The sequence below is a fragment of the Haliotis cracherodii genome, unplaced genomic scaffold (assembly GCF_022045235.1).
Source record: "Haliotis cracherodii isolate W230 unplaced genomic scaffold, xgHalCrac1.p SCAF_10, whole genome shotgun sequence".
Classification (NCBI taxonomy): domain Eukaryota; kingdom Metazoa; phylum Mollusca; class Gastropoda; order Lepetellida; family Haliotidae; genus Haliotis; species Haliotis cracherodii.
In genome coordinates, this window is record NW_027266265.1 from 3,894,452 (window position 1) to 3,921,856 (window position 27,405).

Below are 27,405 nucleotides of genomic sequence, written 5' to 3' on the forward strand. Positions count from 1 at the left end.
CGCGACTACATGTGTCTGGTTACACAGATGTTTCAGTCACAATAACACGTGGTTAAACAGCTGAGTTAACTGTCGCTTTACAAGAAACTCATTTGTAACAATAGAACGCCATTCTGTCACTCATTTTGTCGCGTTAAAGTTCATTCTGAAAGGTCGCAGATTCAAGTCAAATGTGATTTAAAAACATACGACTATGTGTCAGTATTCACGTATTATCGTAGTTACATGTGGCCTTAAAAAACTCAAGGTTCGAATCCCAGATTTGATGCGAATATAATCATTGGTCTTGGAGAACCAGAGGCGGTCGGGTAGCCTAGTGGTTAAAGCGTTCGCTCGTCACGCAGAAGACCCGGGTTCGTTTCCCGACATGGGTACAATGTGTGAAGCCCATTTCTGGAGTCCCCCGCCGTGATATTGCTGGAATATTGCTAAAAGTGGCGTAAAACCATACTCACTCACTCACTCACTCACTTTGAGAACCACAGTCGTGCTCGTGGGTTTCACTAAAGCCGTACACGCCTACGACATCGATCTGCATCACGTCAGGCAGTTTATATTGTATCATATATGATCCGACATCGGGCCTTCCTCCTACTCTTGGCCGACACGCTCTGATACAACGTAAATACTGTTAAATCGGAGGACGTCAGGTAACCCTTCCCTCAAAGTAAACTATCTATCATTGTAACTTTATTCTGAAACCAAGTCGATAACATATACCATACGAAGGGCAATTCTCTACAATCACTCGGTCATCAATTACAAATATACACATACAAATATATATACAACACAAAATACTAAGTGACAGTGACGAGACCTCCTATAAATATTCCATGAGACGGACCCCATGGCATCCAGCTTAGTGATGTCACCTCGACCCGTGAAGACCCGGGTTTCGATTGGTCTTCAGCAACCCATGCTTGCGTAAGAGGCGACAAACAGGATCGGATTTTCAGGCTTGCTGACTTGGTTGATGCAAGTCAATTGTGTGGATCGATGCTCATGATATCAATCACTGGATTGTCTGGTCCAGACTCGTTTATTCATAGACCGTCGTCATATAGCTGGAATATTGCTGAGTGCGTCGTTAAACAAATAGACAAAATCCGTGAGACGTATGTTTATCGAGTAAGACTTTCAGAGATATGATATACATGCACACATTGCGCCCATTAGTTTCAGCCAGTCGTTGCTCTTGTCACATTGTTATAGGTGATCTATAGTGAGAGTTATACTCGTATGTCTGGGCACAGCATCCTTCCTCAAAAGAATCTCGATATGGTCACACGTGATGCTGTGAAACTCGATATCAAACAAGCAGCGCTTAAAGTACACAGGTGACCGAAGGAACATCTTGGTATTTAAAGAGAACATAGACTCTAGAATTTGTAAACCTGGAGATCACTTTTATGTTTAAGTGTCCAGTGTCCAATGTTTAAGAGCACAATATCTGAATAACTATTTCTACCACAATCCAAATGCCAACACATTTTCTAAGTTAATGACGTGTGATTGTACAGAAACTATGAATATAAGAAAGTGTATGAATTTCTAAAACACCCAGACTATAGGCCTTTGGCTTCATCAGCATCATGAATAAAGATGGATTGACTAATTGAAAGAACATTTTTTTTCTGAGAGTACTGTGTCGGAGTTTTCTCATCAAACATATACAGAACCGTGATACAAGTCTAACTCTCACATCTAACATTCAAACCCATGCCATGGGAATAAATATACAACAACAAAATGAAACCAATAACCTTTATGTTAGTTCTTGTATTCGATATCAATGTCGTGGCAAGATTGAAACTGGGCTTTATGTTGTAAATGTCTTTTCGCGATCACCTGGTATCATCACTATTGGACAGTGATTCATAAACACGTGTCATATAGTCGGAATAGTACAATCGATTCTGCCTTTGGCAGAGATTTCTTATGAATATGGAAAGGGTTTTATCGCTATCATGTCACTACTATGTAACAATATGATAAAAGTTTCATATCAAGTCTCGGACCAGAGCGCTGAAAAAAAATAAAATTTTGTAATAAAATATTCATCGGCATCACCTGCTGCCTGTTAGATGGACTCCAACTGGTAAAGTTAGATTGCGTTATATCGAGAACCACGGCTCCGAACACTCCACGTTATAATGAGGTTTATGTTTGTACACACCCACCATCGACTATATACTGACACGCTATGTTGATTGTGTCATGTAGAACTAGCGATGGAAAATGGCATCCAATGTCAGCAATCCGCTACAATGCTGCATCTGCGGTCATCGGGGGATCAGTTCCACGGTATCGATGCAGCTCGGTTCAGGGTTCTCAGAAAACGTATAACGGGCTACAGCTAAATGTTAAAGTGTGAGGTGAGGTGAAACAGGGTTCAACGTGACGTCCAATTATATATATTATTTCACTTATATAGCGACGTGTATGTACGTGTGTGTGTGGCTGCATGTACTAGTCCAGACTGATGCCGATTTACAGTGTTTGCCCACTAAGATACCATGCCGCAGTTTAACATGAATACCCCACTCAGACACAGTATACTGACTCCGAGCCGACCAGTCCTTGTTTTGACAACAATTAGCATCTTTTAACGTCTTTTGTTATGATTTTATTTGTTTTTAACGCCGCACTCAGCAATATTCCGGCAATATGACGGCGGTCTTTTGTTATGACGCAGCCGGGAATCGAACCCCGGACTTTCCGCGCTCCGGGCGGACGCTCAACCACTAGACCACGGAGGCGGTCTGTTACAGTGTCATGTGACCTTCTTCATTTTTGTGACCTTGGTGGAATTGAAAACGAGATACGAATTACGGTATGAATAAGGTCATCGCTGGTGGTATTTGCATAATGCTAATCTGCAGTTGACCGCAACCAGTTGTGGTGAAGCGTTCGTGTCTATCTAAGATCAAAGGCCACAATCATCAAAATTTACAAACATCATTAAATTATTCCTAATTGTGGAGGGGTTAGTGTTCACCTGCCAATATAGCGAGTGACTGACTGTTGCACAAAGCAGCCGTCAATATTATTCAGGGTATGTCAAAGTGATATCTGTTGATCGAGTATTGGAACAATCTGGCGAGACTGGTTTGTCGAAGTATGTAACTACATTAAACTACGGTTATAACAAACTCAAAGGGACCACTAATTTTAGTTCGTCATAACCGTGGTTCGTTACAGACATAAATACAGCATAACTACAGCAAAAAAACAGCAAATGGACGAGATCAAAACACATTTCGTTATATCCGTCAATTCGTTATAAGCGTGTTCGATATAAACGTAGTTTACTGTATTTAATGTCATCCACAACACAAAACTAATCTGTGGTTGAACTGTTGGCCAAGGCACCCTTCGCTGGTTGTACATCGCCACTGTGTGGACCAGAAGGGAGAGACATGTAACGTTCAAGAACATGAAAGGAATCGCACTGAAAGATTACTTAGCGTCCAAAGAATGTTGGTCGATCATGGTTGATTGTGAAAATGGCATATCGTCTGGGTCACAATATTTCAACAACGGTTGATTGTGGGCAGGTTAACGAATTGAGCAAAATGGGCTTTGTAAGGAGCTGTTCTCACGAAGCACATATTCTAGTAAACAGTGAGTTAGTGAGAGGAATGGATGGGTCTAAGTATGACAGACGAACAGTTTACTTCACTTAATGTAACTTAATTAAGCATGAACTGTGAGGTCTGGCTGGCCCTACATGGTTTAACCTAAAGCCATTGTTACTTCATGTAATGATTCATCCTCTGGGGAAATGTCCTCCACAGTTGCCCCGGTAAACCTATTACTTAATGTTCTGTTAAAAAACGACACTTTGGGCACTTTCCCCAAGTGCCCCATTTTCCTCTTAACTGATAACACACTGAAGCATGGGAGTAATTTCACGACAAAGTTCACCCGGACAATTACATCAGAACACACAAGTACTCCAGCAGTGGACGATTACATCAGAACACACAAGTACTCCAGCAGTGGACTCATGGGCGTTTAGAAACGCTTTTTGTGAAGACGAATGACAGAGCAGGATGCAGGGGGAGGGAATGGTGTCCCTTGGACTCCAATCCTCAACACTACGTTATTGTGACGATGGACACTAAACTGTCTACGTTCCATAATTAGTGTTATTGGATTATATAACCGCTTTTAGAATAAACAACTATATTTTTGTTATTGTCGTTTTTAACCTATTTAAATATTACAAAATAAAGTTTATTAAAATTTATCCAAATGTGGACTGAGTGACTATTTAGGTGATGGTGATATGTAAATGAAAGCGGTAACATTATTTCCATATGCAAAAATAAATCTCTGCTGAAAGCAGTTCAATTGTACGATTCAAATAGTGATGATACCAAGTGTCCGCGAAAAGCTACCGTCACAAACACATGCAAAGGCAAGTCAACTGTTGACCTGAACAGGTACGGGAACACAAAGAGTGAATTTTTGGAACACTATTTTTGTTATCAAGGCGTCACATTTTCAAATCCCGTCCTCATCCCTTCCATCAACAACTAATGCCTTGAATGTTGTGATCCCCATCGAACTCAATTTGAACAAGCGTCCTTCGAAGCTGTCTCGATTGTAGAGGTGGCAATAATGACAGACGCTTGCCATAACATGTTCATACATTCCGATCAAGTTCAGCTTGTAGACATGTCGTAGAGCATTCATGTCAGGTTCATTTCACCTCATTGGTCAACATCAGCGATGTCCCCAGCTTAGGCCTAAACACAGGATTTCTTCCTGCTGTGACATAGATTTGATGCCCCAACCCTCTCTGTTTCTTTGTAGGATTCAGTTTATGGCTGGTTAGGAAAGACCAGGATATTACAGAGGGTGCAGTTCATGGCATGCAAGGAAATCTTATTCCATCTTACTGATACATAATCATTCGACCTCAGTTGAAAGACAATTTAATTGCAAGACTGAAAGAGAAAAAACTGATTTTGCAGGAAGTAATTTCTTGAAGACATGCAACTGTATGGATGACACATTCTCTGTTATTTCTCTGTGATGTTTCCGGGCAGCTTGTTACTGACAACCATTACTCCCCGTGTCCTCATGTGATTACTATTAATGGCTGGTACAAAACTTTGGATTTTCCATATTCTGTGAGCGTTTGAAGTGTTAGCAATAAATATGCTTCAATATTGCTCTGTTATGTCTTTTTAATCTTGTAGAGGTAATGGATGTTTTTGTCCGGAAAATGAAGTGGTCAAGTGTGATATGCGGGTATAACTATCATATTGATGTTAGTGATTATTCGTAATGGACCTAGTCATAAATATAATAATAAATAAAAGCGACAAAATCCTTCCCATATTCTTTAATGTGTAATTGACTACAAATGTCACTTAAGTAATTTACAAAAAGCCTAAATATTCAATCATCACAACTTGACAGAACAATCTGTCCGTTTATTTCATTATTATCATAAAAGAGATAAACCTTTTCCATATTCATAAAAGTCGGATAAGGAATTCCAAACATGTCAACAAAGTTTGTTGAATTTCACCCATTGGTTGAAAATGTTAGGATTAAAAGAAAACGAAAGTCAATGTATATTTCTGTTTATGTGGTGGCTTCTAATCCTTGCATAATTGGTTTATGTGGATGTTTTAAAGCTCTTTTGAACTTCTTAATAATTGGCAGTCACTCTGTCAAATAAATGGACATATTTGTCAGTCACTTTGGACATGACTGAAATATTTAGGCATTTTGTAAATTGTAAACATAAACGTAAAGTGAATCACATTCTACACATTGACTGGAAAATATACACAATTAGTTACCGTTATCACGTCACTAGAGGACCAATCAAAGAATTACGTCTCTGGAATCCCATGCCTGTAGTGAGGATATTTGGATGGATGGCAGCGTTCTTCAGCTTGACTCCTGATCGATTCTAGGGCTTGGGCCTGCTCCACACTTAAGCACATGGAGCACATTTGGTGCTACTAAGACAACAAAGCGCCAAAACTCTTTCCACATCCAATAGAAATCTCTGCATAAAGCGATAATTGTGCGATTCCGACTATATCATGAGTAAGTAACTTTGTTCGAAATATGCCTCAGTTCAACCAGCAGTGAATGGGTACCCGATAGCATGTGACGGTTAACCAACTGGCGCCACACAAGACACTTTAGTTGTATAGTCCCCAGGGAGCTGAGAAACAAACTCGAGGGCGTACTGATTCTTTGCCCGGGTTATAAAGTAGATCTATCATGGTCTTAGCGCGTTTGGTGAGTTACAAATAGGAAAGTACGATATACAAATTCATAATTGTATCTGATTGAATTTATTAGCGTAAATCGATAGCGTGTGTGTGACACTGCTGTGTTATTTTTTATCGGCCCCGACCTTGCTATCAACCACTGGTTTGCCAATCCTAGATGCGATTATTGTTTCGCAGGTATATTTATATGGAATATAAACTACAACTTTCACTCACATAGAGGGTATAACAAGTTGTTATCTAATATACCACAACGTATTTCTCAGCGTGTAGACATGGTCTACATGTCAACCCAGCAGCAGGATGCTATCAATATGTATCTCATGTTCCCTGGTACGCTGACATGCTGAATGTCATTTTCATCGACAATGCTCAGCCTCCGGCTTCAGGTATCTCCTCATAATTACTGCGTTAGTTTCTCGTCAAATATGCATTGGCATTAAAAGTGGCATCATGTGTCATCTTTAATATATCATGTGTCGATGGTAAATGTTGATGTGCTTGGTGAAGAATGTTTCAAGTTCTCAATTTCTTTTTAATGAATACACGATGGTTTTAAGGATGAATTCGATCTCTGTTGATGAATACCCTTAATACTCCGTGTATGATTGGGTGTCTTCTAGGAATAGGAATAACCATTGATGTTTCAGGCTATGGCCATGCGAATGTATCAAGTTTCTAATCAGTGGCATCTGATGTTCAGATGAGAATGTACGAGTCAGCGTTGATAGGAAAACGAAGTTTATAAACTCTAATAAAAGTAATTCATTCATCAGCACATGTTGGCAGAGAAAGTCGAAGCTTCCCAAACCAGCTGTTAATAATCTCGACAATGCATTGTAATACAGGGAGCGAGTCACAGGAGTTGAAGCTAACACAATAAACCTGTGATGTATTACTAGCTTGAATATGTCATTTTGTAACAGAGAACATTTTTCATGTTTTACGTTTTTCTAACTTAGGTAAGTGTGCATTTCCATCACTTGGCGCTTCATAATCAACCCATTCCACAATGTTACACTGGATTTGACGTTTCCAAAAATGTTATAATGGCTTTGATATAAGTCACAATATTACAATGGATTTTACGTAACCCACAATGTTACAATGCAGTTGTCATTTTCCTCAATGTTACAATGTAAATGACGTTCCCTACAATGTTACAATGGCTGTTACATTCCCCACAAAATTACAATGGATTTTACGTAACCCACAATGTTACAATGCAGATGTCATTTCCCTGAATGTTACAGTGGATTTGAGGTTTCCCATGGTTACAATGTAAATGACGTTCCCCTCAATGTTACAATGGCTGTTACATTCCCCACAATGTTACAATGTAAATGACCTTCCCCACAATGTTACAATGCAGTTGACATTTCCCTCAATGTTACAATAGACATTTCCAACAGTGTTGCAATGGATATGACGTTAACCTCACACGGTATTCCCTGCTAATGTTATCGCCGTGTGTTCCAGACAGGATATACTGAAGGACATACTCACACGGTATTCCCTGCTAATGTTATTGCCTTGTGTTCCAGGCAGGATTAACTGAAGGACATCCTCACACGATATCCCCTGCTAATGTTATTGCCTTGTGTTCCAGGCAGGACATCCTCACACGGTATTCCCTGCTAATGTTATTGCCTTGTGTTCCAGACAGGACGTCCTCACACGGTATTCCCTGCTAATGTTATTGCCTTGTGTTCCAGACAGGACATCCTCACACGGTATTCCCTGCTAATGTTATTGCCTTGTGTTCCAGACAGGACGTCCTCACACGGTATTCCCTGCTAATGTTATTGCCTTGTGTTCCAGACAGGACATCCTCACACGGTATTCCCTGCTAATGTTATTGCCTTGTGTTCCAGACAGGACATCCTCACCTGGTATTCCCTGCTAATGTTATTGCCTTGTGTTCCAGACAGGACATCCTCACCTGGTATTCCCTGCTAATGTTATTGCATTGTGTTCCAGGCAGGAGATACTGAAGGACATCCTCAACAATGGAACCTATGATCCCAAAATTGCACCAAACTTCAATGACAGTGAGTATGTGCATACAGTAGAATACGTGTATAACGAACACGCTAAAACGAACTGACGTTTATAGCGAACTATTTTTTCCCCGTTGGTTTGCTGTATATATGCTGTGCATATCCTTATAACGAACTACGGTTATAATGAACCAAAAATAGGTGCCCTTTTGAGCTCGTTATAACCGTAGTTTACTGCATTACAAAACACAGAATGTACGCGCAAACGAACATTGTTTTCTAGAATGCCACCGAAAAAACAACTTGATATCAGACATTCGAGAAAAACGGTGTCAAAAATCGTAGCAACATTTTGTTGATCCAAATTAAATATTTGTGAAAAATTTGTTTGAAATGAGTAGACAATTAGACGTAAACCTGAGTAGACTGAGTAGATCGTCATCTGTAAGTTGGGATTTGTGAGTCAATACGTTGGGTTTTGTGAGTCAATACGTTGGGATTTGTGAGTCAATACGTTGGGATTTGTGAGTCAATACGTTGGGATTGTGTCAGTACTTCAGATTGCACGACATTTGGCAGGATCAGTTGAAGACCAAAATGACGTATTTCATTGCAGATTTCCCCACAAGAGTGATGGTTCAACTGTTTGTGCTCAGTATAGACTCCGTGGACGAATCGGCTATGGTGAGTAAAGTGTGTGACGTATGTAGATTGCCTCTGTTGCCATGGTGACGATAGAGCTTGGTGACGTAGCTAAATTGTGCTGTCATGGTGATTTGTTAAACGTTTGAAAGAATGTGTCATTTTCATTGTTGTTGGAAACACCACGTCCTTCTGCAAGAGAAAGCTGTCTACCTACTTTACACAGGACTCTTGAAATAAGATGTTATCTGCTGCTATGACAGGTCAGTGACAAGTGCAATCGTGGATATCAGACCAGACGTCGAAATTTGAAATTGTCCATCCGGATCTTTGGAATGAACGCTCAATTAGTAGGCTATTTCTGACTTATGTTCTCGCCATGTCTCAGTGATGTCATTTTCCTATGCTTGGATGGAGTATATTGTCTAGGGCCGTATGTGAGTGACCTTTGCATCGAATAGAGTTGGTTCCAATTTGTTGGCCCCTTATTGTTGCCATATAGCAGAGATAGTGTAAATGAAACTGGATCATTGGCTGTTGTGAAATGCCCTGTTAGGTGACAAGGAGCATGTGTTTAAGTGAAGGTGTCATCAGATGAAGATTTGCATATACAGATGGCGTTGAGACGAACTGTTATAGCAACGAAAATGGTCCTGATTCGGAGGTCATGTTGACGTTGTTCAGCCGTGCATGTTTGGTTCTGCATCTTGTTCTCTACAACATCTCTGCTGGTTATCCTGAGTCTTTAATCACTTTATGGTTATTTAAAGAGACATTCTCATGCTGACCCACTTTGAAACAAGGCCCCCTCTCAACCTCTGTCTGAAGCTCTTTGTCTTGTAGTCGTCTGTGTCTTTTGAAGTGATGACTGCGGAAAGTGAAGTGTGCAGATTGTGGAAAGGGAAAGGACAGTGTCTGCTTTTAGTAACATTCTTATCTCCGTTCTCGGGGTGTCAGACACCTGGTGTTGGGCTGTGGGTGTCATGGTGTCAGGGGTGTCGGTGACGATTGTTTGAATTACACATTTAGATTCCGTTCTCAAAACTACGATGTAAGCGTTTGATGTTGTTGATTCCAGTGTTTTGGAATTCTTGAAACCAGTGGCAGTAACAACAATGCATGCTTTGTCACGGTAGCTAGTAGTGAGTGTAGAACACCGGCCACACGAGCTTGCATGTATTAGAAGCATGAGTGTTATTCACCACGTAGTGCCAAATGTCCTGAATAGCAAGACCACAATTAGTACCCCTTAGACGCCTGTCAAGCTACATTATCGACCTTACAATTGTTATGCTCAAGCTACTAGTAACAACAGCCCAGAGACTCATTATCACGTACGTATGAAATATTCCACTCCAAGGTGATATATAATGAGCATTATGTTTTTCCTTAGCTAGTTGGACCGCCTCCGTGGTCTAGTGGTAGAGCGTCCACCCGGAGAGCGCAAGGTCAAGGGTTCGATTCCCGGCCGCGTCATACCAAAAAACGTTAAAGGATGGTACTTGCTGTTACCCTGTCTGGCGCTCAGTATTAAGGAGCTAAAACAAGGACTGATCGGCTCGGAGTCAGTATACTGTGTCTGAGTGGGGTGTTCATGTTAAACTGCTGCATGGTATTTCAAATCGGCCTCAGTCCGGACTAGTTCAAGCAGCCACACACATACGCACGTCTATACACATCGCTGTATAAGTGCAACAATCTGGGACGAGACGTTATACCCAATTCACCTCACCTCACCTCACCTCACCTCACCTCACCTCACCTCACCTTAGATAGTTGTAGACTTACATCAAGTCTCCATATGTTTGAACATCAGGAACATCTCCTAAAGCCAAGAGATGCAATAGCGAAGGCCAAACTAACTCTATTTCTAAGAGCTGGACAGCTACTCGAACGTATATAAACAGAGCAGCCAAGGATAAAAATGGAATCATATCAATATAAGAAAATAGAAATCATATCAATACAAAAACAGAAATTATGTGAACACCAAACTCACAATAGATATGTGTACCCTACTCACACACAGGAGTCCCAAAGAGGGACAGGTCAGCTGAAATTGCCTAGGCAGAAGGCGACCTCTTAAACACTTAATGCAACAACAACAACACATCAGGACCATAAATCGTTTCCATATCTTATAGGGGTTGGTTTCAAATGAGATGTGGTGACGGTCAAAATGTCGATCACAATGTTGTTAGACCATTGTGGAGGCATGTAAATAATGTATTGATTGTTGTTACAAAAACAGCATTTCACACTCCTTCACAAGTATAAATGTGTGTGTCGACAAAGTTCAAGGTCAGAGGTACCACGTGACATAACAGCACACCCCGTGACGATATGAGTCAGGATTGGTCTTCAGCAACCAATTCTTGTCGGGATCGGGCGGTCATTGGGCGGTCAATCACTGGATTGTCTGGTCCAGACCCGACTGTTTACAGACCGCCGTCATATTAACGGACAACCTGCACTTGAAAACTGGATTTGACCAAACAATTACAAACGTTATGAAAACATTATTAGGCTGAAAACAGTCGCCGAAACACTGTAAACTTAAGGTCCAAAACACATCTATGATACCCGTATCAAATACATCACCATCGAATAATAACAATGTTTTGTTTGTTTCATATTTAGCCACCATCAAACATGGGCGTATGCTTTCGTTTGCCAGACAGTATATTTGAATGTTGCGATTGCTGCGTAAAACAACAAACAAACATGACAGAACACATACACCATCATGCATCGACACATGGCACGTGGACACAAATTAGGTACTTAGGTCAACAGAACGTGTAGAGCTAGACAGTTGTCCTGGTAGTCCTGTAGAAGGGGGTGTTTGTATGTTTCTATAGAGGAGGTTACCCCAACGTCATCATGGATTGGGGGGCACGGGTGGCCCAGTCGTCTAAGGCGCCGCGATTCGCTGTGCAGAGTTGCGTCCCTTGGGCACGCCACAAACCTTTAATTGTGGGTTCGAATCTCGGTTCGCCCCGATTATGTTTCTAGGTTTGTCAGCACCACACCCGTGCTCGTGGTTTTCACCGAAGTGGTAAACGTCTGAGACCTGCATCACTTCGGGCTTTCCTCCCACATTAAGCTGACACGCCGTGATATAACTGGAATACTGTTAAAAGCGGCGTTAAACCCAACTCACTCACTCACTCACTCATGGATTGACTGGACTTTACATACAATGAATTTCACTTCATATGACAGAAAATATATCTTTTTTGTCAACTTGATGATGAGGTAAAATAATTGTCTGGAAATTGATCAATTCTTTCGGAAGACAATGCAATGACGATACCCAACGCTTCATTGAAACAACAAACATCACCTCATGTGTGGTGCATGGTGATAGAGAGAGCAGGAAACAAACAAAAGTCTTCTTTGGCACGTGTTTCTCGGCAGTGAGGAGGGAAGTAGAGTAATTTGTATTTTATATTCAAAACAAAAGTGAGGAGGCGATGGACAGTTCTTTTTTTTATTTTTTGCTCACCAAACACCACTGGGGACACTGTAATACAATTGTTAACAGAGCATCACTTCAACCCTCCCAAGTGTCAGCTGAGAAGACTTTTTTATTTCAAATTGAATATGGTAATATATAACAAATATAATACATATTTCCTTCTAATAGACCAGATAACAACCAATAGCAAAATATTTACTGAACAAGTCAGGTATTGTGACTTTTGTAGGTGTAGATGCTTATATGTGGTGTACCACAGTTGTCGTATCTGTAGTGTTGTAGTGTCACTGTTGTATGTTCTTCTGAAGCAATACGCCAACCACAGAGTGAATGATCTTGTATATACTGTTCTTTCAAACCTATTTCTGTACAAATATACCTGCCATATGCCTGTCCATGCTTAATTACATCTATAGAACTCACATAGCAGTTAACCCCTTTGAACCCCACACAACCCCCACTGAACCGCTGTAGCTTGTAGTACACCTTCCCTACATCTTGTTTGCCACAGGGAAGTGATGGGAAGCCGTGCATGCGTAAACAACCAGCAGTCACAGCAGGCCAGAACGAATGGGTTAGCTCAGTTAATGACCGATCTTCCTCTAAACGTAATATTAGAAACTATAGAACAATGGTGAGTATATTCACATGTGTCGTATATTGAATTATATCGTGGTAGCTACTTTCGCCCCCTTCCTTTGTAGATTTTGTTTATTTTCATATATAAAAATCATTTGACAGAAAGTATTAATAAATTCAAGCGATATCGAACTCACGTTGACGTTAATGTTTGTATGAAAGATTGTAATCAAATTTTCAACAAAATATGAGATGTGAATACATTTGTTAGAATGTTTTAAGAATTTTACACATGACACGGAAAATATATCTTTCATGTGGTATCCAAAGATAAGATAGTGAGAGATCGAAAAGGTTCAAAACAGATGTTGTTCTGAAACCCTAAAGTCTTAAACTCTCACGTAGTGAAATTGTATTTTGATAAACAAATGTAGAGGAATATGGTGTGATTTAACGCTATACTCAATCAGCATCGTATACAATGTACATTATCTGTGTTATCCTACACTGGAACACACAGCCGTTGCCTGGTAACGGGAAACAGGTGAGGGCTTCATAGGTAGTTGCTGTACCTGCTGTGCTAACCTTATCTGGATGTACTGAGTTTTTTCTAGTTGAGAGAACTATTTTGGTTATACTTATCATCTTAATGCTATACCTCCGAGCTCTAGGGATGGCATGTTCTATTCTTTTTGTCCTATAAAAGTTTGCTGATTTTTTTCTTTGCATTCTTTATATGGAAATAATAGAACAGAAATCCCACTCGACAGATTTCAAAATCAAATAACAATTTATCACAGTTAATGAAACTTTCGAGGAATATATCAGAGTACCTCGTTTACCAAGTCAAGGCGTTCCAACCACAATACTAGACTACAATATGTTAGACAACAAAATACATAAATACGATAAAAACCGTTAGAAGGATCTCCATATGTTGGTTTGCACAAATAGCTAATTATGTTACAAATGTATGTCATCATTTTAACGATTTGATTTGATGGTAATTGAATAGGAAGCTATTTAAAATCCACACTGTAAGTTCTAAAAGACAATTTGATGACAAATGCAGGTCGAAAAAATATGTTTATCCTAACCCAAAGTTACTTTCCCACATATTCTCATATTTCTCCCTAATGTTAAACATAAGAAGCATTGTGATACACTATGATAATGCAGCAGTTAGGATAGTATCTAAAGACACTTTTATGGATTAGTATTAAGTCAAAGCAATCTACATGCTTGTCCTTGAATGATACACAGCGTATGCCTGCTTTCTCCATCTTTCTCCTTGCTTCCAGCGACACACTGTCCAACTGCATGTGTGTGTGTGCGTCCGGCTGGTTCAGCAATCTCTACCTTTCTAACATTCAACCACTTGGTGATGCTCCCTGAACACATCTCTAGTGTTGTCTGTTCCATGTGTCGTTCAAAGGTGATTTGTGTTGATAAGCTCACGAATACTGTATCCAAACAAACACAAAATCATAATTTCAACGTATTTGCTATGAAAATGTTGAATTTACTGCAAAAAAGAAAACTCGAAAGTTTAAAATTCATTATAATAAATATGATAGTGCGCAAAAGTGGATTTATGATTTCTTGAAAGGAATGTAATGTCAGTAGATGAGATTTGCCTTTAAATTGAATTATTTCTGTTCAAACGTCAAGCATAGAGTCTTCTTCTTACAATGAAGATCCTCTTTCAGCATGTGCTTTTCCTTCATGCCTGTTTCTCTGTTCGTTTATTTCAAGGATACTGCGGCGAAAGCTAAACGCAAATCAAAATACGGCTTTGCTCCATCAACTATGGTACGATACTTTTTTGTCAGCTTCTCTGAACCCAAAGATGTATTTCGTTTCTTTAGTTCCACCCTGTTTCAGTTAACCAGTGTGTGTCCTTTTCTGTGTCTGGTTATCAAAAATGATATAACATATTGACTAATAAGTCATTCAGACAATTTTTAAGAAATATTCATGAGATGTGTCTGAAGGATTGATTTTATTCAAAAATGTTATGCATTATGAATGAAATGCTTTTGTATTCTTTTCATAAAACAGATCACGGATGCTTATAGCAAATACAAAATATATATATTTCATATAGTATGTATGTTTGTGTGTGTCAGGGTTTCACAGTTTCTTCAATATAAGTGTCGCAAAAAGCTGTTCTGTTTTTTAAATCGCCAAATTTGGAAATAGGGGTGTAATCACCACACTGTGAATATCCATCTACATAAACATACTTATACTACTCAACTTTTGATAGAGATAATCAGATTTGTCATTCCATTCGAAAATAAACGTTGTTTTGTGTTTCATGTGCATCAAAGATATATCCCTATCAAGGGTAGAGTAGTATAGACTACCTTAATGACAGAAACATGTTTGAAGGATTAGCACGTGTTTTAAACGATTGAGGATTTTGGGACCTACGTTTTCTTGGGAAAAGTACGTTTCCTCATGTTTTATCAAAGGACGTAACGTTTGTCCCGAAAATGATTACAATTATTCCGCTTCTTGCGAAAGAAAATATCGTATGTGTCCGAAACACAACGCACACACGCACACACGCACACACGCACACGCACCTACACACGCACGCACACGCACACACGAACATGTACACGCACATGCACGTACACACACACACGCACACGCACGTACACACACACACGCACGTGTACACGCACACGCACACGCACGTACACACAAAGAAGATACCGAATATTGAATTGTAGATCACTTACTTACACAATTCTTATTGAGTACAAGTAAAAAACACAACATGATCAGATACATGTACACGTATGTCCTTTCCATAGTATGGGAGACTTATCAAAGGGATCGGGTGATGTTTAGGATTCACAAACTAGCAAAATGCGTCCATTATACAATGTCAAAATCTTTGAGTATTCACACGCATACTTGACACGTGGACACAAACGCTTTCAGACAATCTGCCAGGTTTGTATCATGGTGGACGACAAACCCAATTTGTTTCGTTGTGCTACAATTTGAATTTATGAATATTTCACTTTCCATAATAAATATTCCTCTTTCCAGCGTTCCGTCGAGGCATTACAGTATGTCTTACTTGCCTACATCAGTCAACCAGTGTATTTAAAACGTAGAAATGTGTTCTTAATAACTACGATTTATTTACGAGCGCAATCTTGTATAGTAGCATCGGCCCAAAGACTTGAATGGTTTCAAAATAGTAGATATTTTGCCATTTAAACAATTAATAGGTTACGATTTAGTGAGTGAGTGTAAGCTGTTTTCCGCCGCACTCAGCAATATTCCAGTTATATCACGGCGGTCTGTAAGTCTGGACCAGACAAGCCAGTCGGTATTATGAGCAACGATGCCCGCCGTAGGGTTACGATTTCACGTCATCAAATACGTCAGTGAGCCTGACCATCTAATCCACATTCGCCTCTTAGGTTACTGGTAATAAATTTTCTATGAGAACCCCACACGAGCCGTTGTTTCAGTCTCCAAGTCAGAATGATGAGGTTCGAGTTATGTACTTATCAATGACCAGCCCCTTCCATCTGTAGTGCGGTCGATACGGTCATCAATGGTCATATCTAGACGATGTTGAACATACGCCTTTCCTCCTAACAGAACAACAGGCGCCCTGGTTCTCTGAATACTCGCCAGAAATTGAACAGACAAACTGAATCATTAGTCATTTCACTAGGAAGGTATTATTTAGTGCTGCTTATACTCATTTATTAAAATCTATTATGACAATCTGCTATTACAATTTATTATTAAAATCTATTGTTAAAATGAATTGTTGCAATCTACTATTACAATCTATTATTAAAATCTATTAGTGCAATCTACAATAACAATATATTATTAAAATCTATGATCAAAATATATTATTAAAATCTATGATTAAAATATATTATTAAAATCTATTAGAATCGAGCCTTCATGATCAGATTACGATATGTTCAGAGATTCACACATATAACCCCCACCCCTCCCCAACCCGCCTCCGCCCCCGCCCCCCACGACCCCCGTGGCGATATGTCATTATGTGTTAGTACGTGATTGATGTAGACTGATGGCGTAACGAACGACATTTTTTCTCAATCCCTGTAAACTCCCCCCTGCTACTGCACGGACGGTGTTTCTGTCATCACTATGTTAGTGACCGTTACAACAATCCCCCGGAAGCCCGATTGGAATTGGTCCCCAATAAGCTATGTTGGGCGTCACAGTCCGATCCGCGAAGATCCGGGTTAGAATAGGTCTTCAGCAACCCACGCTTGGCGTGTTGGGATCGGGTGTTCAGACTCTATGACTTGGTTGATGCATGTCATGGTATCCTAATTGCGTGGATCGATGCTCATGATGTCAATCACTAGAATGTCTGGTCCAGACTCTATTATTTACAAACCACCGTAATATATCTGGAATATTGCTGAGTGCGGCGTTAAACAACAAACAAACGTAACAGTCGACATAATGGATCGGTTAGTCAGACTCGGTGACTTGGTTAATTTCGTGTCATCGTATCCTTCGATGTTGATCATAGGATCACTCACAGGATTGTCCCAAACTGAAATAGTTAAAATATTGCCGAGAGCAGCGTTAAACAACTCACAAACACACTAGCACCACACCCTCCCGTTCATCTTCACGTGCATAGTGTGACATGGGCATTACTGATAACACCTTGTGAACATCCGGGGTAGAATAGGTCTTCAGCAACCCATGCTTGTCTTAAGAGGCGACTATGCTTGTCGTAAGAGGCGACTAACGTCATCGGGTGGTCAGGCTCCCTGACTTGGTTGATGCATACCATCGTATCCCAATTGCGTGGATCGATGCTCATGATGTCAATCACTGGAGTATCTGGTTCAGGCTAGATTATTTACAGACCGTCTTCATAAAGCTGGAATATTGCTGAGTGCGGCGTTAAACCACAAACAAACATTACATTACTAATAACACCAGCATCCTGTGCATTGTATATTCTGCCAGCAAGTGTTAAACGATAAGCATGTTTCATCATTAAGGTCCTCATTCCGCATCACTTCGTGTCCATGTTTCTGAAGGCTGTGAGCGGTGGCTTCTCTAACAGCATGTACTGTCGGTTAGGCTTGTGTATCCAAAGGCTGAATGCGCGCATAGTGTGGATACATTTGTTCTCAATGTGACAATAACAATTTGAAACCAGTTGTTTGTCTGTATTTTGAAGTAGTGTTAAAACGGTAGTATCTTATTTCTTTACGTCATTTATTTTCTTGATATTAGTAAAAGGTACTGGCCAGAGTAACAGTAACAGCAAAGTTATTCAAGTTATTCAACTGGCAGTATATTTATCTAAATTTCTTTCAATATTAAGCTATCCAGCATTGATTCATAATGTGGACACTGTGTCTGAAGTCTTCACATGTCTAATGTTTCGACCAACATTCCTGTCTACGTAGAAGGGAGGTATTCAGTTTTGGTCCTGATATTGAAACAGTCTAGTGATATTAGACGCACAAAATGCCAATTCTTTCGACATGCTTACCAAATATAGACATCATGGGATATGTGTGTTCGTTGACAAGGAACCTGGCTGTGAATGTAGTTTGATCTATTATTTAAAAGCGATTGAATTTGATTCTTCGTCAATTATAACAGTATTTCATTTATTCACGGCGTGTCAGTTTAATGTGGGAGGAGATCCTGACACGACAAAGGGAGGCAACTCTGCTCAGCCTTAGGCGACTGTGAATCCTCACTCCGGGATTTCCTCCTCATTAAGCTGAAACGCCGTGATATAACCGAGTTTATATTGTCTCGCTAGCATATTGTGAAGGAGTTTATACACAAGACCATCAAGGTCTTCCCCCTTATCATAATCATAACGCCCATTGATGACTAAACTACACGTCACTGTGAACATCATAATCATCACAGTAATAACATAACATGCACATTTGAAAGGATCTAATTCCACAAAACGCATGTTAACATCTCAGACAATGGAGGATGTATATTCTCTACTCCCTTGGGAGAGTGTCCCCAGAATGCAGATCTTGTTTCACCCATCTGAGCCCTGTATTGACTTCCAGGAGTATTCAATGAGCATCTACTTGCGCCAAAACTGGACGGACGGCAGACTCTTGTGGTCGGACCACACCAATCTGACCCGGATAGAAGTGGACACCAAGCTCATGGACAGGGTCTGGACACCCGATCTGTATTTCGTGAACGAAAAGCAGGCAATTATGCATGACGTGACGGTGGCGAACAAACTGCTACATTTGTATCCCAACGGAACGGTGCAGTCGAGTATCAGGTAGGAGGATCTTGTTGGTCGTCTTCTTGACGTGTACCATATGTTTCCATGTTTTTTTTCATATAAACACTTGCTTTGGCTTTGCGTGTGTTTGTGGCGGGTGTCGCCCGTGGGGGCAGGATATGTTTTTAGAAAGTCTGTAGAAAGTCTTAAAATATTTCAAAGTCTGCAGAACGTCTGTAAAAATATGTAGAAAGTTTTAGAAAATATGCAGAAAGTATGTAGAAAGTCTACAGATAGTAGTAGAAATTATGTAGAAGGTCTGTAGAATGTTTTTAGTAAGTCTGTAGAAAGTCTTAGAATACTTGGAGAAAGTCTGTACATAGTCCGTAAATAATCTGTAGAAAGTCTGTACATAGTAGTAGAAAGTATGTAGAAAGTCTGTAGATAGTAGTAGAAAGTATGTAGAAAGTATGTAGAAAGTATGTAGAAAGTCTTAGAATACTTGAAGAAAGTTTGTACATAGTCTATAAAAATCTGTAGAACGTCTGTAGATAGTAGTAGAAAATCTGTAGAAAGTCTTAGAATACTTGTAGAAAGTCTGTAAAAAGTATGTAGAAAGTCTATAGAAAGGACAGAGTCAGTTATTGATAAGACGTCGCAAGTTCATTATGCGAATTGATCCTGGTATAATACCCTGTATAAACGAGGATGATGTCTCTGCGGCCATGGTGGTATACATAATTAACAGCAATGAAAAAACAGATTCCAGCATGAAGGGAAGATCGTACTCACTAGATCCACAATGAGTGAGTGAGTATGGTTTTACGCCGCTGTATCATGATTTAGGGCATATCACGGCGGGGTATACCAAAAATGGCTCTCACATATGTTTCCATGGGAGAACCGAACCCAAGTACTCGACGCGACGAGCTAACGCTGTAACCTCTAGGCTAACACCACAGCCATACATACCATGATTAAAGCAACATAGACAATACGTACGTATTAAGATAATAAACTATTTATCACCTGCCGTGCGTGTCTGGAAAAATAAAGATTAGATTCGTATTTGGAATCCATTACTTCACCTTGTAACGTAAATTAATAACAGCTGTCAAGCCAAGCCATGCTGTTCCCGAAAGCAACAATTGCTCATAACAGAAATGAAAACACATTACCTAATATCTCCTCAGGGAATACAGTGCGAAGAGCAAGAAATTAATCTTTCATGACAGTTATTTTGTTATTTTCCCAGTTTATGGTAATTTGGGATCAGCGGGAAGATGTTTCAAGAGTTTATTGTGTGAACTGTCGAAACACTTGTTGATGTATTCCCGTCAAGGGATATATAAATCTTTTTTGTAACATATGATGCACTTCCTAGTCTTGACGCTGATGTCATGGCAAGATGTATCTGTGCTTGGTGATGATGCTGAGAGGGGATAATGTAGTTTGTACAAAGCTTTATCTCGGAGGCTTGTTTGAAGGGCACTTGTCGGGACTCTACGCTCGTAAAGAGGACCTCAAGGACATGATGTCTTCGTTGCCTGGTTTTGGCTCTCAGACTTGTTTTAGCGTTGACGGTGTGTCATTCCGAAAGTGATGAGTTCTATCAGACTGTTTCGAGTTTTACTGTTCATGAAGTGCCGGGACGTAATTGATGGAAGTCTATCGCCAATATCACGTATTCTGCAGGTTGCATAATATCATTATTTTGACCCAGGAAATAAAAAAGACCAAAATGACATACATAACGGTAGTTCGTTATAAGCATAAAAACAGCAAATGCCGGGACCAAAAAACTGTTCGTTATATCCGTCAGTTCGTTATAAGCGTGTTCGTTATAAACGTAGTTTACCGTACTTCGATTGTCTGCATGGTGACGGCGTAATGTGACCACGTTGTCTGATCTAGTCGTGCACGTTTAAACGACAAAATCCTTTCCATTTTCATAAGACATATCTGCTTATCAAATAGTGATAATGCCAGGTGTTCGCTAATAGGTGAGCGTATCCTGCCCGTCACAAACACATGCAAAGGCAATCGATGTTCACCTGAAAACCACGGAACATTATGCAAGAAGAGATAAATAATTGCATCGTACATATTCTTGGTCACTGACGCGTCAAAGTCGGAAATGTCTCAACAAGAGTCGTATGACATTCTTTTGAAATCTTCGTAGAAAGAGCATGTTCGATAGTACCTCAAACGTTGTGAAATGTAGACGCCAAACGCTGGAGCTGCATGACTATTGCTCGGCATAAAGGGAAAGTTGAAGTCATCCCTCTCGCATGCAAGTCTTGTAGAGTGTGTTTTGTCTCCCTGAATCTTTACACATTAACGTAACAGATGAGGCGGTCTCACTTCTCATCCTTATCTCTGGTTCTGGTTTCAGGATTTCCATGACCCTGAGCTGTGATATGTACCTACACAAATACCCACACGACCAGCAGACGTGTTCCGTCAACATCAGCAGCTGTAAGTACAATGTGGCAGTATGATGTCCCCGAGCCATTGGAGTTAACTGACTTTAAAAGTCCAGGTTCCACCCTTGCCGAACTAGGCTGGAATTTCTGGGTTCGATCGTAGCGCCACCAGTGGTTCTTACGAGTTATGTCCCTTGTATGCCCCTCCTAAAGACCAATAAGATTCCACCTCTCGTATCACTTGCATTTGCTTCAAACAAAATGGCGGCGCCCAGTCAAGACAATCTGATCGAATATAAAGCTATATATTACATCGCGAAGTGCATCAAATCACTGGAGCACCTTCATTAAAAAAACATTAAAGGTTGTGAAAATTGCTGTTGTCGCCCAGTTGACGGTACACATCTTTTGCAAATCCTGCAATTTGAAATCCATGTTGTTTACGAACCGGATGTCGATTTCGTTTCGCGATTTTGATTGGACTATGCATCGACTCGTTGGTCCAGCCAAAATCTAACTCCATAGTTGAAGCCTAGTTAGGCAAGGGTCGAAACTGGACTTTTACCGTCCTTGCCTCGGGAAGATGGTATAGTAGTCACACAGACCAAGAAGTCCCCAGTCGCTCTCGTAATTGCTCTGTCACTGTGTGAAGGTAGGCGTGTACACGTGTCCGTCATGGGCGGTATAAGAGGTAGGTTGAATTGTGTCGCGGATAATGACGGTACTTAAATCGCCGACTGGAACCGCCAACCAAACCAGTAGCAATACCAATTTCTGTCATCTGTCAATGTGTGTCAAGTCGTTTTCAAATTCCATGTATACCAGTTGCTTGAACACCAATCCATACCTTATAACATTTCAAAAGAAAGGTTGGGAATCCTCTCCACAAAATGTAAAAAATGCCGGACAAACGAAAGTATACATTCTAAAACTGGATTTTATCAACAAATCACAAACGTTTTTAAAACGTTACAAAGAAGAAAGCAATCGCCGAAAAACTACAAAGGTAAAAGCCAAAACACAGCTTTGATACCCGTATCCAAAACATCACCATTGAATAACCATTGTACTGAATAATTTTAAGCCAACATAGGTGTATATTTATATTTTGCCCGACTGTTTTCAGTTTTGTTGAAAAAAGCAATGTTACCCAAGGGAGGATCAAGCAGTTTTAAAAGGGAGGGGTCCAAAATATCAAAATTTAATCTACTACCATTTTACCAAGACATTTGATTTTCGAGGGATGGGATGGGGGGATGGGGTCCACCTGGTCTCCCCCCCCCCCCCTTTCTGGATCCGCCTATGGTACAACAAAACACAGATGTTTTTTTATTCTTCTGCCAACGGACAATGGGAACACTCCGGTGACTGTATCTGTATTCCTTGTGTTGCAGACAGCTATACGGCCGACAACGTGGTGTTCAAGTGGCACTCCACTCCGGTGATAATGCGAGAGGGCATGACACTCCCCAGATTTGTGGTTCAGTACAATTCAGCAGGCAGCTGCGAGTTCAAGAATTCAGCAACCAGCATGATTGTAGGTAAGGCGCATTCAGTACTTTCATGTAGCGTGGGCCTTCAGTTCGCTGTCCAGAGTTGCTTCCTTTAGTCTCCATAGAAACATGACCGTGGGTTAGAATCCCTGTTTTCCATGCTTGTTGGTTTGTCAGCACCATACCCGTACTTTCACCCATGTGTTAAAATCTGCATCACTTCGGGCTTTCCTCCGACATCAACCTGACTCGCCGTGATATAACTGTTTGTTTGTTTGTTTGTTGTTTAACGTTGCACTCAGCAATAGTCCAGGAATATAACGGCGGTCTGTAAATAATAGAGTCTGGACCAGAAGATCCTGTTATTGACGTCATGAGCATCGAACTGCACAATTGGGATACGATGACATGCGTCAAGCAAGACAGCGAGCCTGATCACCTGATCCTGTTAGTCGCCTCATACGACAAGCATAGTCGCCTTTTACGGGAAGCATGGTTTGCTAAATATATATTCTACCCCGGATCTTCATGGGTCTGAGGATATATTAAGTAATGTGGTTTCATTTCTGACCACCTAATCCTGTTAGTCGCCTCATACGACAAGCATAGTCGCCTTTAATGGCAAGCATGGGTTGCTGAAGACCTATTCTAACCCGAATCTTCACGGGTCCGTGATATTACTGAAATACTGCTATAAGCGGCGTTAAACAAACTCACTCACTCACTCACTCATAAATCGTGGAATTTTACAGTTACTATGTGGTTCTTGGTACTATTGGGACAACAGGCTATCTAGATACGCCGAGCTGCAGTGCATGTAGCCTGTATAGTGAACGGGCGAGTTAACGCCGCATTGAACAGTATTTCAGTTATATTATACATGTCATCTTGACTTTGAGTGAGTGAACCCGGGTCTTCGGCATATTATCTCTGCATACATGCATGTCTACAGCTACACGTCTGGGAAACCGTGAAGCGATATACTTCACTATTGCAACGACAGCAAAGGGATTTTGAGGCCTATTTATCCGAACTCTATCAAAAAGTGTGTGTTTCCTGTCAGTTATCGAAAACACGCTATAGTCCGACCCCGTGCATCTGTAAACCGCGCTTATCGGACCCCGTTGATTTGTAAACCGCGCCTACCACACCCTGTTCATCTGTAAACCGCGCCTACCAGACCCTGTTTATCTGTAAACCGCGCTAACCGGACCCGTTGATCTGTAAACCGCGCTTTCCAGACCCTGTTCATCTGTAAACCGCGCTTTCCAGACCCTGTTTATCTGTAAACCGCGCTTTCCAGACCCTGTTCATCTGTAAACCGCGCCTACCACACCCTGTTCATCTGAAAACCGCGCTTACCGGACCCTGTTCATCTGTAAACCGCGCTAACCGGACCCTGTTCATCTGTAAACCGCGCTTACCGGACCCTGTTCATCTGTAAACCGCGCTAACCGGACCCTGTTCATCTGTAAACCGCGCTTACCGGACCCTGTTCATCTGTAAACCGCGCCTACCACACCCTGTTCATCTGTAAACCGCGCCTACCAGACCCTGTTCATCTGTAAACCGCGCTTACCGGACCCTGTTTATCTGTAAACCGCGCCTACCACACCCTGTTCATCTGTAAACCGCGCCTACCAGACCCTGTTCATCTGTAAACCGCGCTTACCGGACCCTGTTCATCTGTAAACCGCGCTAACCGGACCCTGTTCATCTGTAAACCGCGCTTACCGGACCCTGTTCATCTGTAAACCGCGCTAACCGGACCCTGTTCATCTGTAAACCGCGCTTACCGGACCCTGTTCATCTGTAAACCGCGCCTACCACACCCTGTTCATCTGTAAACCGCGCCTACCAGACCCTGTTCATCTGTAAACCGCGCTTACCGGACCCTGTTTATCTGTAAACCGCGCTAACCGGACCCTGTTTATCTGTAAACCGCTCTAACCGGACCCGTTGATCTGTAAACCGCGCTTTCCAGACCCTGTTCATCTGTAAACCGCGCTTTCCAGACCCTGTTTATCTGTAAACCGCGCTAACCGGACCCTGTTGATCTGTAAATAGCGCTAACCGGTCCCTGTTTATCTGTAAACCGCGCTTTCCATACCCTGTTTATCTGTAAACCACGCTTACCGAACGATCAATTGCGGGACGTTTATACGCCGTTATAAGCATTCGTTTATCCAGAACTAGGATCTGTACAGCCCAGTTTAACGGGAAGTTTAACTTCATACAGTATACTTAGCAAAATTCTTGTAATCCTCTGATTTTCTGTGAATTAACCTTTCAGTCTTACATATTACCCACTTTGTAAAAAAAATTCCGCTACCTCGTAGGTATTCGGTTTCCCAGACACTGATACTACAAAGAGGCGACTTAATGGAGCGGGTGGACCGGCACGGAGACTTGCTTGATACGTTGTCATCCTTGCTCACAATACCAATCACTGGATTGTCTCGTCCAGACGTGTTTATTTACATGCAGTGGTCAAACAAACATACAAAAGCAGCTAGACATGTTAACTAATTTCACAAGTGTCGAATTGTCTCCTTCCAGGCAACTTCTCGTGCATCACGGCCGAGTTCGAGCTGACGCGGCTCTTCGGGTACTACATAGCTCAGGTATACTTGCCATCCGTGCTCATCGTCATGTTGTCGTGGGTGTCGTTCTGGATTGACATCGATGCCATCCCCGCCAGGGTGTCCCTGGGACTGCTAACGGTGCTGACCATGACGACACAGAGCACCGGTGCCCGCAACTCCCTACCCCGGGTGTCGTACGTGAAGGCGATAGACGTGTGGATGGCCATGTGTCTGGGGTTCGTGTTCGCCGCCCTGTTGGAGTTCGCCTACGTCAACGTTCAGAACAGGGTGGAGAGACGACGTCGTATGTCGGTCATGGAAGGGAACGAGGGCAACGGCAAGGTTAAAGAGGATCCGACATTCAAAAATAAAGAGGTAAGAAAGAAGGACATTTTACCACCTTCGATCTCTGTCATTTAGTCTGTAATAAGACCAATGACAGTAAGTAGTCGTGAATTGGCAGTCCTGGTAAGTTAAACTGTAGACATCCAGATTCCTCGTTGTCTGTCTGGAAACTCAACTTCTATGATATTTACCAATCTAGGAGTTAATCGTAAAGCTAATTACAGCGTGGGAACACCACTGTCCTTACGTATAATGGAAACGGACTCCAGGCAATAGGACATCGACCCCCTATCTTTAAAGGCGAGCTTCGAGCTATATGAGATAGAGGTAGCTTTAACTGGCACCCCTGTCCTCACAGGAGTGGCATGGAGCTATAGTGTCAAGTGAACTTACTAGGGTATGTATAATAAAGGAGGGGTATAAAGCTTCCTCTGCTTGACGTATAATGGGGACATACAAGGAGGAAATGGAACACGTCTTCAATACGGTTTCCATGACAATGTGTATATACTACTTTCGGATAAACTGGCATCTTTAATCGTTCATGTTGTATTTTTAACTTTTGGGATGACGAAAGAACCTTACAAAATAATCGCAGTGAATCCTTACAATTAAATAATTCAGTAACATATTTTTAGAAAATCTAGAAGAGACTTACAACCACTATACAAATTCAAAAAATAAGATCTTGAGTTCTTTGAAATTCAGAACCTCTTTATCCTTACATCTCTGCTAAAACAGATTGAGAAAAAATGTAACATAACCACAATTGTGAGTATTCCAAACATACGAAAACCCCGTCTCGAACAGTAATTTACGTATTTGCGAGGCCCAGTTTTTTCCCCGTTATCATCAAAACGTTCAGCATCTCGTAATATTCCTTTGGAAAAAAAATTTTTTCCGTAATTAGAAGTCTACATCAATAACACATGCAACGACTACAATAATGGACAGATTAATGTCTCCAGTAACGACGCCACCTGAGGTGCGTTTAGAAACACCTAGACACCGTTCAAAGAAATCACTCTTCTAAGGCCTCCCTAAAATACCCAGATTTCTGCACCATACACTAAACTGGTATCTTAGTATCAATATTGTTTGAACAGCATGGAAAGGTTTGTTTTAAAAACTCCTCAACATCTATAAATAGGAATGCTAACCTTTCTGGTTTTAATAGATAGGGATTCACTGTTTCTTGTCTTGACCACACTAATCTTGGTGACAAAATAATACCTAAATATTTGTAATAGGTTAAAGTCCGAAACTAATTCGTTTCTGAAAAAAAGGTAAATAAAATTGGACTCAACATGCATCCTTGACTGACCCCTG

At 41.0% G+C, this 27,405-nt stretch overlaps 1 protein-coding gene across 9 annotated transcripts in view; it reads left to right on the top strand.

Annotated features, from left to right (window-relative positions):
• Positions 1-27,405, top strand: part of LOC139445297 (glycine receptor subunit alpha-2-like) — a 140,574-nt gene that overhangs the window by 105,049 nt on the left and 8,120 nt on the right. For 6 of the 9 annotated variants that reach the window (XM_071226428.1, XM_071226452.1, XM_071226432.1 and 3 more), the window contains exons 3-10: positions 8,250-8,320; positions 8,886-8,953; positions 12,904-13,026; positions 13,492-13,515; positions 19,058-19,284; positions 21,623-21,705; positions 23,048-23,194; positions 25,706-26,106. In XM_071226428.1, the coding sequence (XP_071082529.1) occupies positions 8,250-8,320; positions 8,886-8,953; positions 12,904-13,026; positions 13,492-13,515; positions 19,058-19,284; positions 21,623-21,705; positions 23,048-23,194; positions 25,706-26,106 (1,144 nt within the window). Of the gene's footprint in view, positions 1-8,249; positions 8,321-8,885; positions 8,954-12,903; positions 13,027-13,491; positions 13,516-14,726; positions 14,784-19,057; positions 19,285-21,622; positions 21,706-23,047; positions 23,195-25,705; positions 26,107-27,405 lie in introns of all 9 variants that reach the window. The other 3 variants (XM_071226461.1, XM_071226476.1, XM_071226483.1) reach the window with 3 other exon arrangements.